The 12,854-nt window shown below is 25.6% G+C and overlaps 1 protein-coding gene across 2 annotated transcripts in view; it reads left to right on the forward strand.

Annotated features, from left to right (window-relative positions):
- Window positions 1-12,854, forward strand: part of LOC119662761 (putative uncharacterized protein DDB_G0277255) — a 53,545-nt gene that overhangs the window by 37,304 nt on the left and 3,387 nt on the right. For both annotated transcript variants that reach the window (XM_038072508.1, XM_038072507.1), the window contains exons 4-8: window positions 1,127-1,392; window positions 1,481-2,012; window positions 2,134-2,272; window positions 2,352-3,110; window positions 4,506-4,874. In XM_038072508.1, the coding sequence (XP_037928436.1) occupies window positions 1,127-1,392; window positions 1,481-2,012; window positions 2,134-2,272; window positions 2,352-3,110; window positions 4,506-4,874 (2,065 nt within the window). The remainder of the gene's footprint in view (window positions 1-1,126; window positions 1,393-1,480; window positions 2,013-2,133; window positions 2,273-2,351; window positions 3,111-4,505; window positions 4,875-12,854) is intronic.

Here is a 12,854-nt window from a genome sequence, read left to right on the forward strand (position 1 = left end):
CTGGGTATATTATTATTATTGATTAACCTTAATTTTGTGTCCAGACCTCCAGTCACTTATTAAACTCAACAAACTAGAGCTCGGATAATTATCACCACCTAAATCAAATTCCATATAATCAATTTTAAGTATTATTAAGACCATGAATTAAGACGAATCCACTACCACTTTAAAATATAACTTGAATCTTAACACCAATGTTATAGAGGAGAAATCTAAGAACGCTCAGTCCTTTTTGTCAAAAAAAAGTATACAAAAGAGCTAAAGTGGAGACCTTATGAGTATTCCGCACTAACTGTACCGAGAGTTCGAATAATAATAGAGTTCAGTTCCTAAACTGAAAAGAAAGAGAAACTACTGAAAGCGGTGCGAGGAATTTGAATAAAAATTAAAATAAAAAAGTATAACTTTCAAGTAGAGTATTGGGGGTCCCTAATCAACGGATGAAACTGATTAAATAGACAGCTAAAACTTAATATATATGGTACTCGGTATTAGAATGTGGTCAAGCAATATTAATCATCCAGTTAAATCATTAAAAACAACAAATTTTAAATATACTATAGCTAACTACAATTAAGCCAAAAATTTTCGTATATAATTATTCGTACCAAAAAATAGTATTAAAAGATAAAATAATTCTCACAAATAGAGAACTCAGTGAAGTCCTTAACTAGCTCCATATTATCTTATCTTTTTTTATTAAAATATTAACATTTCACAAATGTGTTCAGCTATTGGCTTATGTTGACAATACCCGACGTCAGTGAGCGAAGCAAGCATGATGAATGTGTCCTTCGCATAAATAAATTTGCTGAAAATCAATAATTGGTTTACAAAATTTTATTTTTCAATAATTCACTTAAAGCAGATACTTTATTTTAATCCACTGACATGAATTTTGTACACACAAACAAGCTCCTATAGGACGCGTAACAACATAGTTATTGTTGCAAATTTAATTATGCATGCTCTTTGATTGACTACAAAAGCCATAGTAGTCAAACATATATATTACTCAGTTAAATAAGAGTGTAAACTATAGTTTAAAAAAATTTTATATTTTAAAAAGCAAATATTTAGGTAAATAATAAATTTTAAAATATAATTTATTTTCCTTTTCCAGATCGTTTATATTTTGTTGCTTTTAAGAAATATTTGAAACCCAGGAACACAGCCAATACACACTATTTTAGCAGTGATGATGATTTTATATACGAAAATTTTTACAATGATTTTGGACCGTTAAATCTTTGTATGTTATTCCGCTATAGCCAAAAACTAAATGTAAAGGTACTGTCAAAATCATGTGAAAACAAAAGAATTATACATTATACATCGATGAATGCGGCAAAACGATTGAATGCTGCCTGCCTGATTGGTTCGTATGCAGTAAGTTTAAATGCGTATTTCGCCTTCCTAAGATATTAAATATTATTTAATATTTATAATTAATTATTTGCAATTTCGCTATTTCTAGATTATATATTTGGAGAAGACACCAGAGGAAGTGTATAATGTTTTAACCGCTGGTGACATACCGCCATATACACGTTTTTGCGATGCATCTTATGGTCCAAGTAACTTTAAAATCTCTCTCATCGACGTCTTGAATGCTGTGCAAAAGGCGCTGAGCGCTGGTTTTTTTAATTTTGATGATTTTAATGCTGCCGAATATGAACGTTATGAACGGGTCGAAAATGGTGACTTTAATTGGATTGTGCCACAAAAATTTATCGCTTTTTGTGGACCACATCAAAAAACAAAAGTTATGGCAAACGGTTACCCGTGTCATTCGCCCGAAACCTATTTTGATTATTTTCGCAAAAACAACGTTACTACTGTGATTCGTCTAAATGCAAAAGCTTACCACGCCTCCTGTTTCGAAAATGCCGGCTTTGAACATAAGGACTTATTCTTCACAGACGGCAGTACACCGAGTGATTTGATATTGAAGAAGTTTCTGCAAATCTGTGAGAATACAAAAGGTGCCATAGCTGTCCATTGTAAAGGTGAGATAGTTATTAAAATAAAAACCTATATATATGTTAGTTTGAGTGTTTATTATATATTTCTATATATTACGTGTTTCTGTTTTTTCATTATATAAATATTTTTATTATTAAATTTTAGCTGGACTGGGACGTACAGGCAGTTTGATTGGTGCTTATATAATGAAGCATTATAATTTCACAGCTCTGGAAGCTATTGCTTGGTTACGCTTATGTCGTCCTGGTTCTGTTATTGGACATCAGCAACAATGGATGGAGGAGTAAATTATAGTTTTTTTTTCATAATTTAATTTTTGGTTAACATTTTTAATAACACAAATTTATTTTATTTTCATATAGCAAACAGGCTTGGCTTTGGACAGAAGGCGATCGTATGCGTAAACGTACCTCAACTGACATTCCGTATCATAAATATGGCATTTATAGCGTAGATATAAAAACCAAACCAAACAACACAGTGCCTTCTTTAGTTAACGAAAATGCCGATGTCTTATCGTCACGTGTTAGAGGTATATCTCGCAAAGTGGATACCATGAATCTTAACGACGAACAAACCATAGATGAAAACGCTGGTAATACACAAACTGTGAACTGCGTCCAAATCAGGTATCGCCTTTATGGTAATGCTCCAAAAACTTATACTGTTGGTGCTAGTGGAAGTGGTGGCAGTGGTGCAAGTGGTGGTAGCTGTGGCAGCGATGATAATGAAGAATCAAAGGGTGAATTTAATCCTGACTGCAATGGCACAAGTGATGCACGCAGGCGTAAATCACCACATTTTGGTCAAAATGTTGTAACATTGGCTGCTGTTGACAGTAATGAACGTTTACTACCAGCTGTTTCACGTTCATCGCCAACAGTTATAGATATAAACACTCAACGTGCTGCGGCCTTTAATGTGGAACCCCTTTATTCTGAGAAAAAATTGAAGAAACCATCACATTTACTGGAGGCTGCACAGAGACCAACAATTGCATCAACTGTTCGCATGTCACAAGCGGCGATTGATAGGAAGAATGCTCAAACCCAGGGTGATAAACTAAATCAAATCAAGGCAATGAGACGTCAACATAATTCACGTGCAATTCAATCAACACAGTGCGTACTTTGTTACTATTTTTATACTTTATTTTAATTATATTTGATTAAAATTAGTAGTAGTAGGTTTCGAATTAAAATTTATTTTAATGTATTTTTAGGACTTTATCTTTAGGTTTAAAATACAATATTATTCAAATGTTATTTACGCTATATGTTAGTTACTGGATCCTTTTAAGATTATTTTGAGTTCAGTCATAACTTGTTGACTTCTTGTTTTTAAATCACCGAAAATTTTCTGCTTAAAAACGATCTTTTGGCCAATTCCTCAATAAAAATATCCATTGTCCACAAAACGCATGATTTTGATGGCTCATTAACATAGCCAAAACCAAAACATTTCACGTTGTACGGCTTGTGATAACGTTCCGTCGAAACCTCATATCTGATACATCTATAGCGATCAGAACTAATGTTTTCTATCATACATTCGTCATTTTCAAAAAAGTATGAACTTATCACACCGCCACAACAAATACTACTCCTTCACGTGACTTTTTTTTTGTAGATGTAATGTTTTTTTAGACAGTTACGTATGATTTTTCATAGCCCTTGATGGTTCTTTTTTGATTGTTGGCATATCCAGTAAAAAGTTAGCCTTATCTCTGAAGAAAGTTTGTACCAATTTTATAGTCAATTTTCACAATTTTTACACGTTGTGCACATTATTAAACGACCCTTATTAATAAAATGGCATATGGGTAAACATATGGCATAAGTCTAAATAATTGTAGCAATTAAAAAAATGTGAACGACAGAACATAGAAAAAATGATTTCTAGGTAATCAACAAACAACATAAGTTCAATCCGATCATTAAATACTTCGCACATAAAAATGCAATGCAATTGCCTAATCTTTATATCAGCTGATATTCTTCTGAATATACGTAAAGAAATCAAAATTAAATTGGTGTTAACATTTCCGTCTTATTTTAACTTCGGCAGAAATGTTGTTTTGTAGCCCATAACGATCTGCTTGTGTATGCACCTTTGTAGGTGTTAAACGGTACTTGGCCATCGAACTCGATGAGTGACTTGGGGACGTAGATTCATGAAATCGGCAGAAATAATCGAATGCATTATTTTTCATATATTGGAACGGAGTAGAGTAACTAATTCAGAATTAAGATTATAATTTTGCTTGATTTATGTCACTGTAACACTGTATCTTAATGTGAATGTAGAGAGATACTATACTATAACAAAATTATTCATATCCGAAATGCTCAGACAAGTTTTTATCTAGTCAATAATATTAAGAGGCATTATTATTTGTATCTTTCAAAACTAACCAAACTTATCATTTAAAAACTTAATATGTTGAATTCGCATATTATAATTCATTTGATTTAAATTTTGAATAATGTAATTTTTTTTTTTTTTGTATTTAACAGAGATCCAAATGAACAAGCGATACGTTATACCCGTGCACGTTCTCAACCATTTCGCAATAGTTGCAATACAACAAATATGTTAGCTGCATCAGCATCACCCCTTAAGCCGGATTGTGCGGAATTTGTATCGGCCAGTATGAGATCAATCACTCCAACTGCATCTCTACATAGTGTCACAACGTTAACTAATAACAACAATATTCACAATAATCATCTTAACATTAATAGTCATAACAACAACAATGTTAACCAAAACATAAATCATACAAATAACTTGCAATCATCAACCTCAGCTACAACTGCAACTAGTAATGGTAATGGAAATTCGGTAATAACTCGCGCACGTAGTCTCGCCCTTTACACCAAGAGGTGAGTCAGTTTTTCATAGAAAACATTTCTTTAATAAACAAACAAATAATACAATTTTTGCCATTACTATCCTACTCACAACACAGATTAATGTTCTTGCTTTATATCCTTTAACTATAATTTCAAAAATGCTTTCAACTATTTAAAGATGTACAGTCTTGCAAGCTTTCTACAAAAAATTAATTAAGTCTATTTTTAAGAGGCAGAGAAATTTACTATAATTTCATAAAAGAACCAATTTTTTAAAGAGTTGGTAGCAAAGGTACAACAACCCGCTCTTTTCCAACCGTTATAATTGAATGTTTCCACTGATTTCGTTAGACCAGTTAACTTACTTAAGATTGCTTTAATTACTTGAATCTTCAGTAAGGTAACGAAGTCAGTGGAAACGTACTATTAGAACTAATAACTATAATTCGAATTTTGAGTTCAACTCGTTTTAATATATGTAGTATAAGATTAATAATAATTAATCTGCAATTTTTTAAATTGACTTACTTAATTTAAATATATCTACTCCAATCACATATTAAATTATTAAGTGCAATTATTAATAATTATAAATTAACATAAATTAAATTTAAGTTATTGAAATTTTTTTAATATTTTAATTGTTACATATGCTTGTTACTATATGTATCTCATGAAAAGGTTTTATCAATTGTTGCCATTCTAAAAAAGATTTTATTTAGCTATAACAAATAACCGATATCAGTTAAAAAAATATATCACAAATATATTTAATTGTTTTGATAATAATTTTAAGATATAATGAAACTATACTGTATTGCTACTAAATATTGTTATTTAATAAAAGAAAAGCTCAAGCGAAAGTTAGTAATTTTCATAATTAAACTTAGTAAAAAGCAAATAAATTAATTATTACTATTAAAATATTTAAATTCCTTTAAAAAAAAATTGAGTCTCAAAAAAAAATTCAAATATATCTGAAAAATAGTTTAATTTTATATTTTAATAATATTTTAAATGTTTATTATTTGAATATGTAATAAACGCATATATATATTTCTAAACGTATATTTACTCTATATATGTTTCTTCTATTGAAACCACTAAAAACACTCTACAAATATACTAAAAACAACATTTTATTATCAGAATTTATTTAAATATATTATCCATATATTTGTTTCAAAGTGCAGAAGCGATTCGAATTTATTCGATTTCGAATATTTGAATAGAACACTTCAAATGCTCAAACTACTCTAAAATATTCTCACAATATGAAGTAAGAACACATGCTGCTTGTGCCACATCTAAGAGTATTAAAATCCTCTAAGCTTTGAACAGCTCGAATACTATTTGAAGCCCGAATATATATATCTATATACACATATATACTTCTAAATATGAATTTATTATATATTCATTCCATCCACTACTTTTTAGCCATATTTAATTTATAGTAACAACATTGTTTTATCTATAAAATTTTGAATAGATTAACAATAATACTTTAAATTCTAACGTACAACAAAGTATAGAAGCATATTATAATTATAGAGATTTAGTTCATACTACATCTCTACAATATTAATCTATTACTTTTAGTATTGCAGTTTATGGAGTTACTAACTTTATAGCTTGAACTTGTATAATACAGATAACTTATATAAAAAGATATCCAGAGTCAACAATAGAGCAAGGCTACAATTAAAAAACTATTAATATCATTATTCTATCCGAGATAATTTTAAAATAATGGATCTATGAATTAAAACTAAAATTATTGAAAAATATTTTAAAATAAACTAGAAAGTACACGATCGACAATAAGAGAGCAATAAATTATATAAAGAACATTATTATTAGTTAAAGAAATAAAAAATGAGATGTGATTAATTAGTGATTTATTTTTAATAATTTATTCATCAAAAAATAAATTATAAAAGTTATTCATGTGTTTATCAAAATTTATTTAAAGATATATAGTTACAACACAAAATATAGAAATATATCCTCCTCCTCGTCTGACTCTACCTTTATCGAATCAGATTCTAAATCCTGTGTTTATATTGATAGATCTCTACGAATTACAACAACAACAAACAAAGCATATTCTTTATTTTTTTTAATATTAACTTATTACGATATTATGACAGAGGTCTTTATGTTATATCTACAAGAAGAAATAATCTCATGATATAAATAAAAAAATGTGTTATAAATAGTTTTCCTAAGAATTAACTGCTTGTAAATTAAGTTCTTTTAAAATAATATGTTCTTATAATTATAATTCATATTAATAAAATTTTTCAAGTTTACTATAGAATGTCACTAGAATGTTCTTAATAGCTCTGTTCAAAAATTTATCTAAAACATCTCTCTCTCTCTCTCTATATCTTTCTCTCTCACTTTCTCCCTCTAATAAAGTACAAATATTCAGTGTTCAAAATATTAATAGCTTTATTCAAAAATTTATCTAAAATTTATCTTGATCTCTCCCTCTCATAAAGTACAATATTCATGGTTTTATATTCAAACCATTTTCACAATGTTACAGATCTATATATTGTCTAAGTATCTCTTATTATATAATGATTATTCCTTAAAGCTTTGTAGTAGTATCTTTAAATAATTTCGTGTCATTATCTTTTATAATTGTTTATCTGCATCTAAAGCAAAAAGTAAATCATTATCAGTTTTAAGCAGCTTTCAGTCAAATATATACCAAATACATATAATTTAGATGTAATAGATTATCGTGATGTTAAACGGTACAAGTTTGTGTACGAAAAAAATATTTTAATAATACTATATTTCATATGGCTGTGCTGGAGATCTTTTCTATATAAGTTATTTGTGATTATGGTGTTTTTAAAGATTTAATTACATTTTAAAAACATTAAAATATTATATATATAATTTATATATAAATTTATATAACACATAAAAATTTATATATTATCATTTATATATAAATATTATGTGTAAGTATTATACTTAAATGTAAATATAAAATATACAAAAATAATAATTTTTTATTGTATTTATTACCAAGCACAATAAACCAATAATTAATATTAATATCCAAAAAAAATAATTATATTAAATAAGAGTCACTGTTACACCAAAAAATAATACAAAAGTTTATGAGTCTATCATAAAAGTCCACCTTACAAATTTCACAATTTTTTTTTTAGTATATTATATGTTAAAATTTTAATTATTCATTTATAATCTTAAATTAAAATTTTAATTTAATAATTTGGAAATAGTTAATTTTTTTTAAATATAATTGATTAGCTTTTATGTCAAATAATTTTTCATAAAAAACATTTTTCAATAGCAACGCTACAAGTCATTTTGCATATTTTATTTATTTGTTAATTAAATTAATAAAATTAATTAATAAATAATAAAATTTTATAGTCGTAATTTACTACTGTTCAAAAATACCTCCCTATTGAAAATAATAGTTTATGTATTACTAAGAATTTAGTTATTCCTTCAAAACGGATTTTAAAAATAAATTTATTTGTCAATGATAACAAATATTTTTAATTTATATATTTTTTAATATATTTCAAATTAAATTAAAAAATTATTTTCACACTGTATCTAATTAAAAAGTTTTAACTTTTAAATAAATTTACTAAAAACTAATAAAGAAAATTATATTATATTAAATTATATTGAAATTTAAAATATTTTAAAATAAAAAAACAAATAAAATAATAATTGAAATAAAATAAAATAGAATAAAATAAAGCGTAATACATTATATTGAAATTGAAAATTTCAAATATATTAAAAAAAATATAATAAAATAATAATTGAAATAAAATAAAATAGAATAGAATAAAGTGTAATTAATTAATTAATAACAAAATATAAAAAATAATCTAATAAAATGAATCAAAATAAAATAAATTAAAGTTAAGCAAATAAAATGCAATAAATAGAATAATATAACAAAAATGATAATAAAATAAAATAAAATAAAAAAATATATTTCCAGCACTTAATACAATTTATATAAAATATTTCGCATTAAAGAATGCTTTAATCTCCTTAATTTATTTAAATTTGCCTTGTAGCACTTCTATTGAAATGTATATAAAATCGAAAAAAGGTAAATAATATAAAATCATACCTACATACTTAATATAAAAATATTTATAATAAGATATTTTTAGTATAAAACGTATACCGAACGATTTAAAACTTTTTTAAACTTATAAAAATGTTTAAGATTATTAAGTTCCAGATCTTATTTGAATGAAGATTTTCTTATAAATTTTCTTCATTGTTTTTTTCTCTTTTTAGCACTTAAGTTTACTAAATATCTAGTTTCGTTATTAAAAGTTTCTCTTTATAACCCTTTTTTAAAGAAAACATAAAGTTACGAACTAATGTTGTCTGTCTATTCTCTTGAATTAATTTCTTGTACTATATTAATTTACCTATATTATATTAGATTTAAAATAGTTGATGATTACTGCAAGTTTAGGAAGAAAAATTGATAAGTGTATCAAAAATTTATAGGTTTATGTAGATGTTTATATAAGTAAAGCCCTTTGAAGATGGGTAAAGATATCAGACCAGTTTTTAATCATTCAAACAAAAAATTTTTTTTTTATTTAACTATAATAGCTACATAAGCTGTGTGCTTATTACAGTTCCCAAAAACCTACATAAATTTACATAAGAGTCTAATTTTCAATTGCCCCCTATACCATATTTAACATTAACAAATACTGGATTAGTTTGAATATAAACAAATATTGATCCAATTAAAAATTTACAACAACAGGAATGTAAATTTTTAAAATAGAATTTTATTTAATTCTATAATTTATATTATAAATTATAATATAGTATATATTATATATGAATATTTTGAAAATTTAAGCACTATTGACCTCATTTAAAATTAAGATTTGGAATAATAACTTAATTAAAAAATTAAATTTCAACTTTTAAAATATTTAAAATCAACAATTTTACATTTTATAACTAATTTCAATTAAAAGATTAATTTTTATTACAAAAAAAAAATCGTGGTTACTTTTGATGCTATATCCGAAATATTTTTTATATTTGAAATGAAAACATTTTAGTACTAAAAATATCAATAAAGAGTATTTTTTTTAATTAAGATTTATTCAATATTTAAAGGACTTCAGATTTTGAATACCAATAAATTACAGCAAATATCATTCAAGAAATAGCAAATCTTTAGTTAAAACAAAAAAAATTAATTCATAATACGTATGTGTACTTCACATTACTAATATCTAAATTTTTACTAATAATTATTTTTTAATTGTCAAGATTTGCAAACTATTGAAGAAAACCTATCGCAAATCAAGAACGAATCAAACCCAAAATCACTAAAATAAATTGTATTATAAATGTTATATATAAGTTATACACTTCCTATATATAGTACACAGTTTAGTATTATTTTTGCCTATAAAAAATAGTATTTTTGTTGCTATAGAGCCAGCAACATGCTTAGAAAACAATCGATCATACTGTTAGTCGCATATGACTATTGAACATCTTGCCAGCAACATGTTTACAATAGATATGAGTAAACATTTTTTGCTTATTATTATATATAACACTAAAAAATAGTTAATACCATATAGTAACAAAGGCAAACATAATGCTAAGCTTTATCCTTCACTACTAAATTAATTTTGTGAAACATGTTTTAAATAAATATATCAATAACGTAAAAATAAAAAAAAAAAATATATATATAATTTGCATTTGATTATTTTTGATTGTTATATTAGTTGTGCTGTGTAATATGCTTTGTCCTTTTATATTTGCTATTGTTTAATTTGTTTTTCTTAACTATTATCGCAATTTAGTGAAGAGTCCTTATTGCATGTGCTTTCCCTATTCGTTTTAATTTAATTTCAAGAAATTTATTACAAAAAATAAAATATTTCACAATTTGAGTTTATGTCAAGTTAAACGCTTTCTATATTGAATGAACTATTAAATTAAATACATATTCTTCCTTTCCCCATTATTGATCATACGTAGGGTGTTCGAAAAATTATGTAGCAGATACATACGTTGTTGTCAATAATTTATTTTGCATTGACTGACTTTAAATGTTTAGAAAAATCTTGAGAAGTAAGTATCTTCTCGCTGTGTTTGATTTATTGTATTTTTAAAAAATATACCTCATTAATAGCGCTTAGATTAAATTTACTGACTTTGTACTATGCAATAATAAATAAAAAATTTTTTAAACGTACAAGCTAAGTTAGTCAAGACCATTTTAGACGATCAAAAACTGTCACCACTAACGGAAACATCAAAAAACCTCATGAAGTGATACATAATGACGGTCGAAACAAAATAAGAAAAAAGAAAAGATACTGCATTTACTTTCCTTAGTTAAAAAACGCAATCGCTTAAATATTGCATTACTAAAATTCTCTTACAACAATTGCTGAAATACGGATCTATCACTGCAATCAGAAACCGAGATATCAGAACAGTGGACAGAATCATATGAAAGAACACCGAAGAAGAGAACGATCAGGCTTTCCGACGCGAATTGGTCGCTTATAGCTACCGTTTTTTGAAATGACAAGAACATGCTCTTGATTTATAACTAAATATTTTGAACACTATAATTATCAAAAAACGTCTTTATTGTCAATATAAAATAATTTTTTTTGGCAGTTCTGTAGTCGATATTCCAAACTGCGTTTCAAATTATTTGGTCATCCCGGTTATACTCTATATATTATGAACAGATCTAGTTCACAGTGACTACTTCTTGCTAAAATGAAAAGTTTCAAGCAAAAAGCAGTAATAGAAGAAGTTAAAGAGGAAAAAAAAATGAAAAAGTAACAGAAAATAAGAAGAAATTAGAAGCAACAAAAAAATCCAAAGCTTTCATTTCTACCGTCGGCGTATAATATTTCGAACACCCACCCTAGAGTATGCGTTGTAATATATTCTGCTCGAAAGACATTATTAATATTGTTGGGTGCTTCCAACAGACCCTGTTTAAATTTTTTTCGACAGACTGTCCATCTAAACCAAATATATAATATTAATAAATAAATATGTATTATATTTATAAATTCATTTTTCTTATCAGAACCATTTTAGCTTCTGTTTTGATTTTAAAAATATATATTTTAAAAATATAAATAAATATTTTTGTTTTAATTTTATATATAAAAATATATATCAAAAAATTTAATTAAATTATAAATATATGAAATAAGAATGTTCTTTTTGTTTTATTTTTTACGAAATAATTTTTAGAGAAATATTTTTATTTCTGTGATATATCATCATGTTCTTCTGTGTGGTCCATTAACTATATCTATTTATACATGTTGCATGCAAATACCAAATCTCTGCACTATAAATTGCGATTTTTGAATTTATTGAACCTTTTTTTTTGTTATTGACCTGTTTCTTCCTTTTTCATTATTTAACCGCTCGATTTGTTTATCCTTTAAAAACATCGTCCTGTTTTAATATTCGTTTTATTTGGACATATAGTTTTAAATCATTGTTCGATTTTCTTTACAAATTATTATTTATTTAATAGTCACACACAAATAAAACATTTATTCATATATTTTATACTATGTAATATTACTGTAAAATTTATATTTATATTGTATATATATTGACCCATTAATAATTATATATAATACTCTATGTTATGTGTTAATATAAATGTTATTAATATATTAATATTAATAACATATATTAATATATTATATTATATTAGACTTAACTTGAATTGCTGTCCATTATATAAAGTCTGCTATCCATTGCGATACTCTAAGAGAACTAAACAGGTATTTTTTAGTCTCGTATATTTTAGGCTCATATATAATTTTCTATATATATACTAAATAACTGAATACTAAACATCCAACCGAACCCTTTTAATATGTGAGTTATGATTATATCACCAATATGTTAAAATAAAAATCTTTTAAAAAGGTAATTGTTTAATAG

This window comes from Teleopsis dalmanni, chromosome X (genome assembly GCF_002237135.1).
Source record: "Teleopsis dalmanni isolate 2A chromosome X, ASM223713v2, whole genome shotgun sequence".
NCBI classification, from domain to species: domain Eukaryota; kingdom Metazoa; phylum Arthropoda; class Insecta; order Diptera; family Diopsidae; genus Teleopsis; species Teleopsis dalmanni.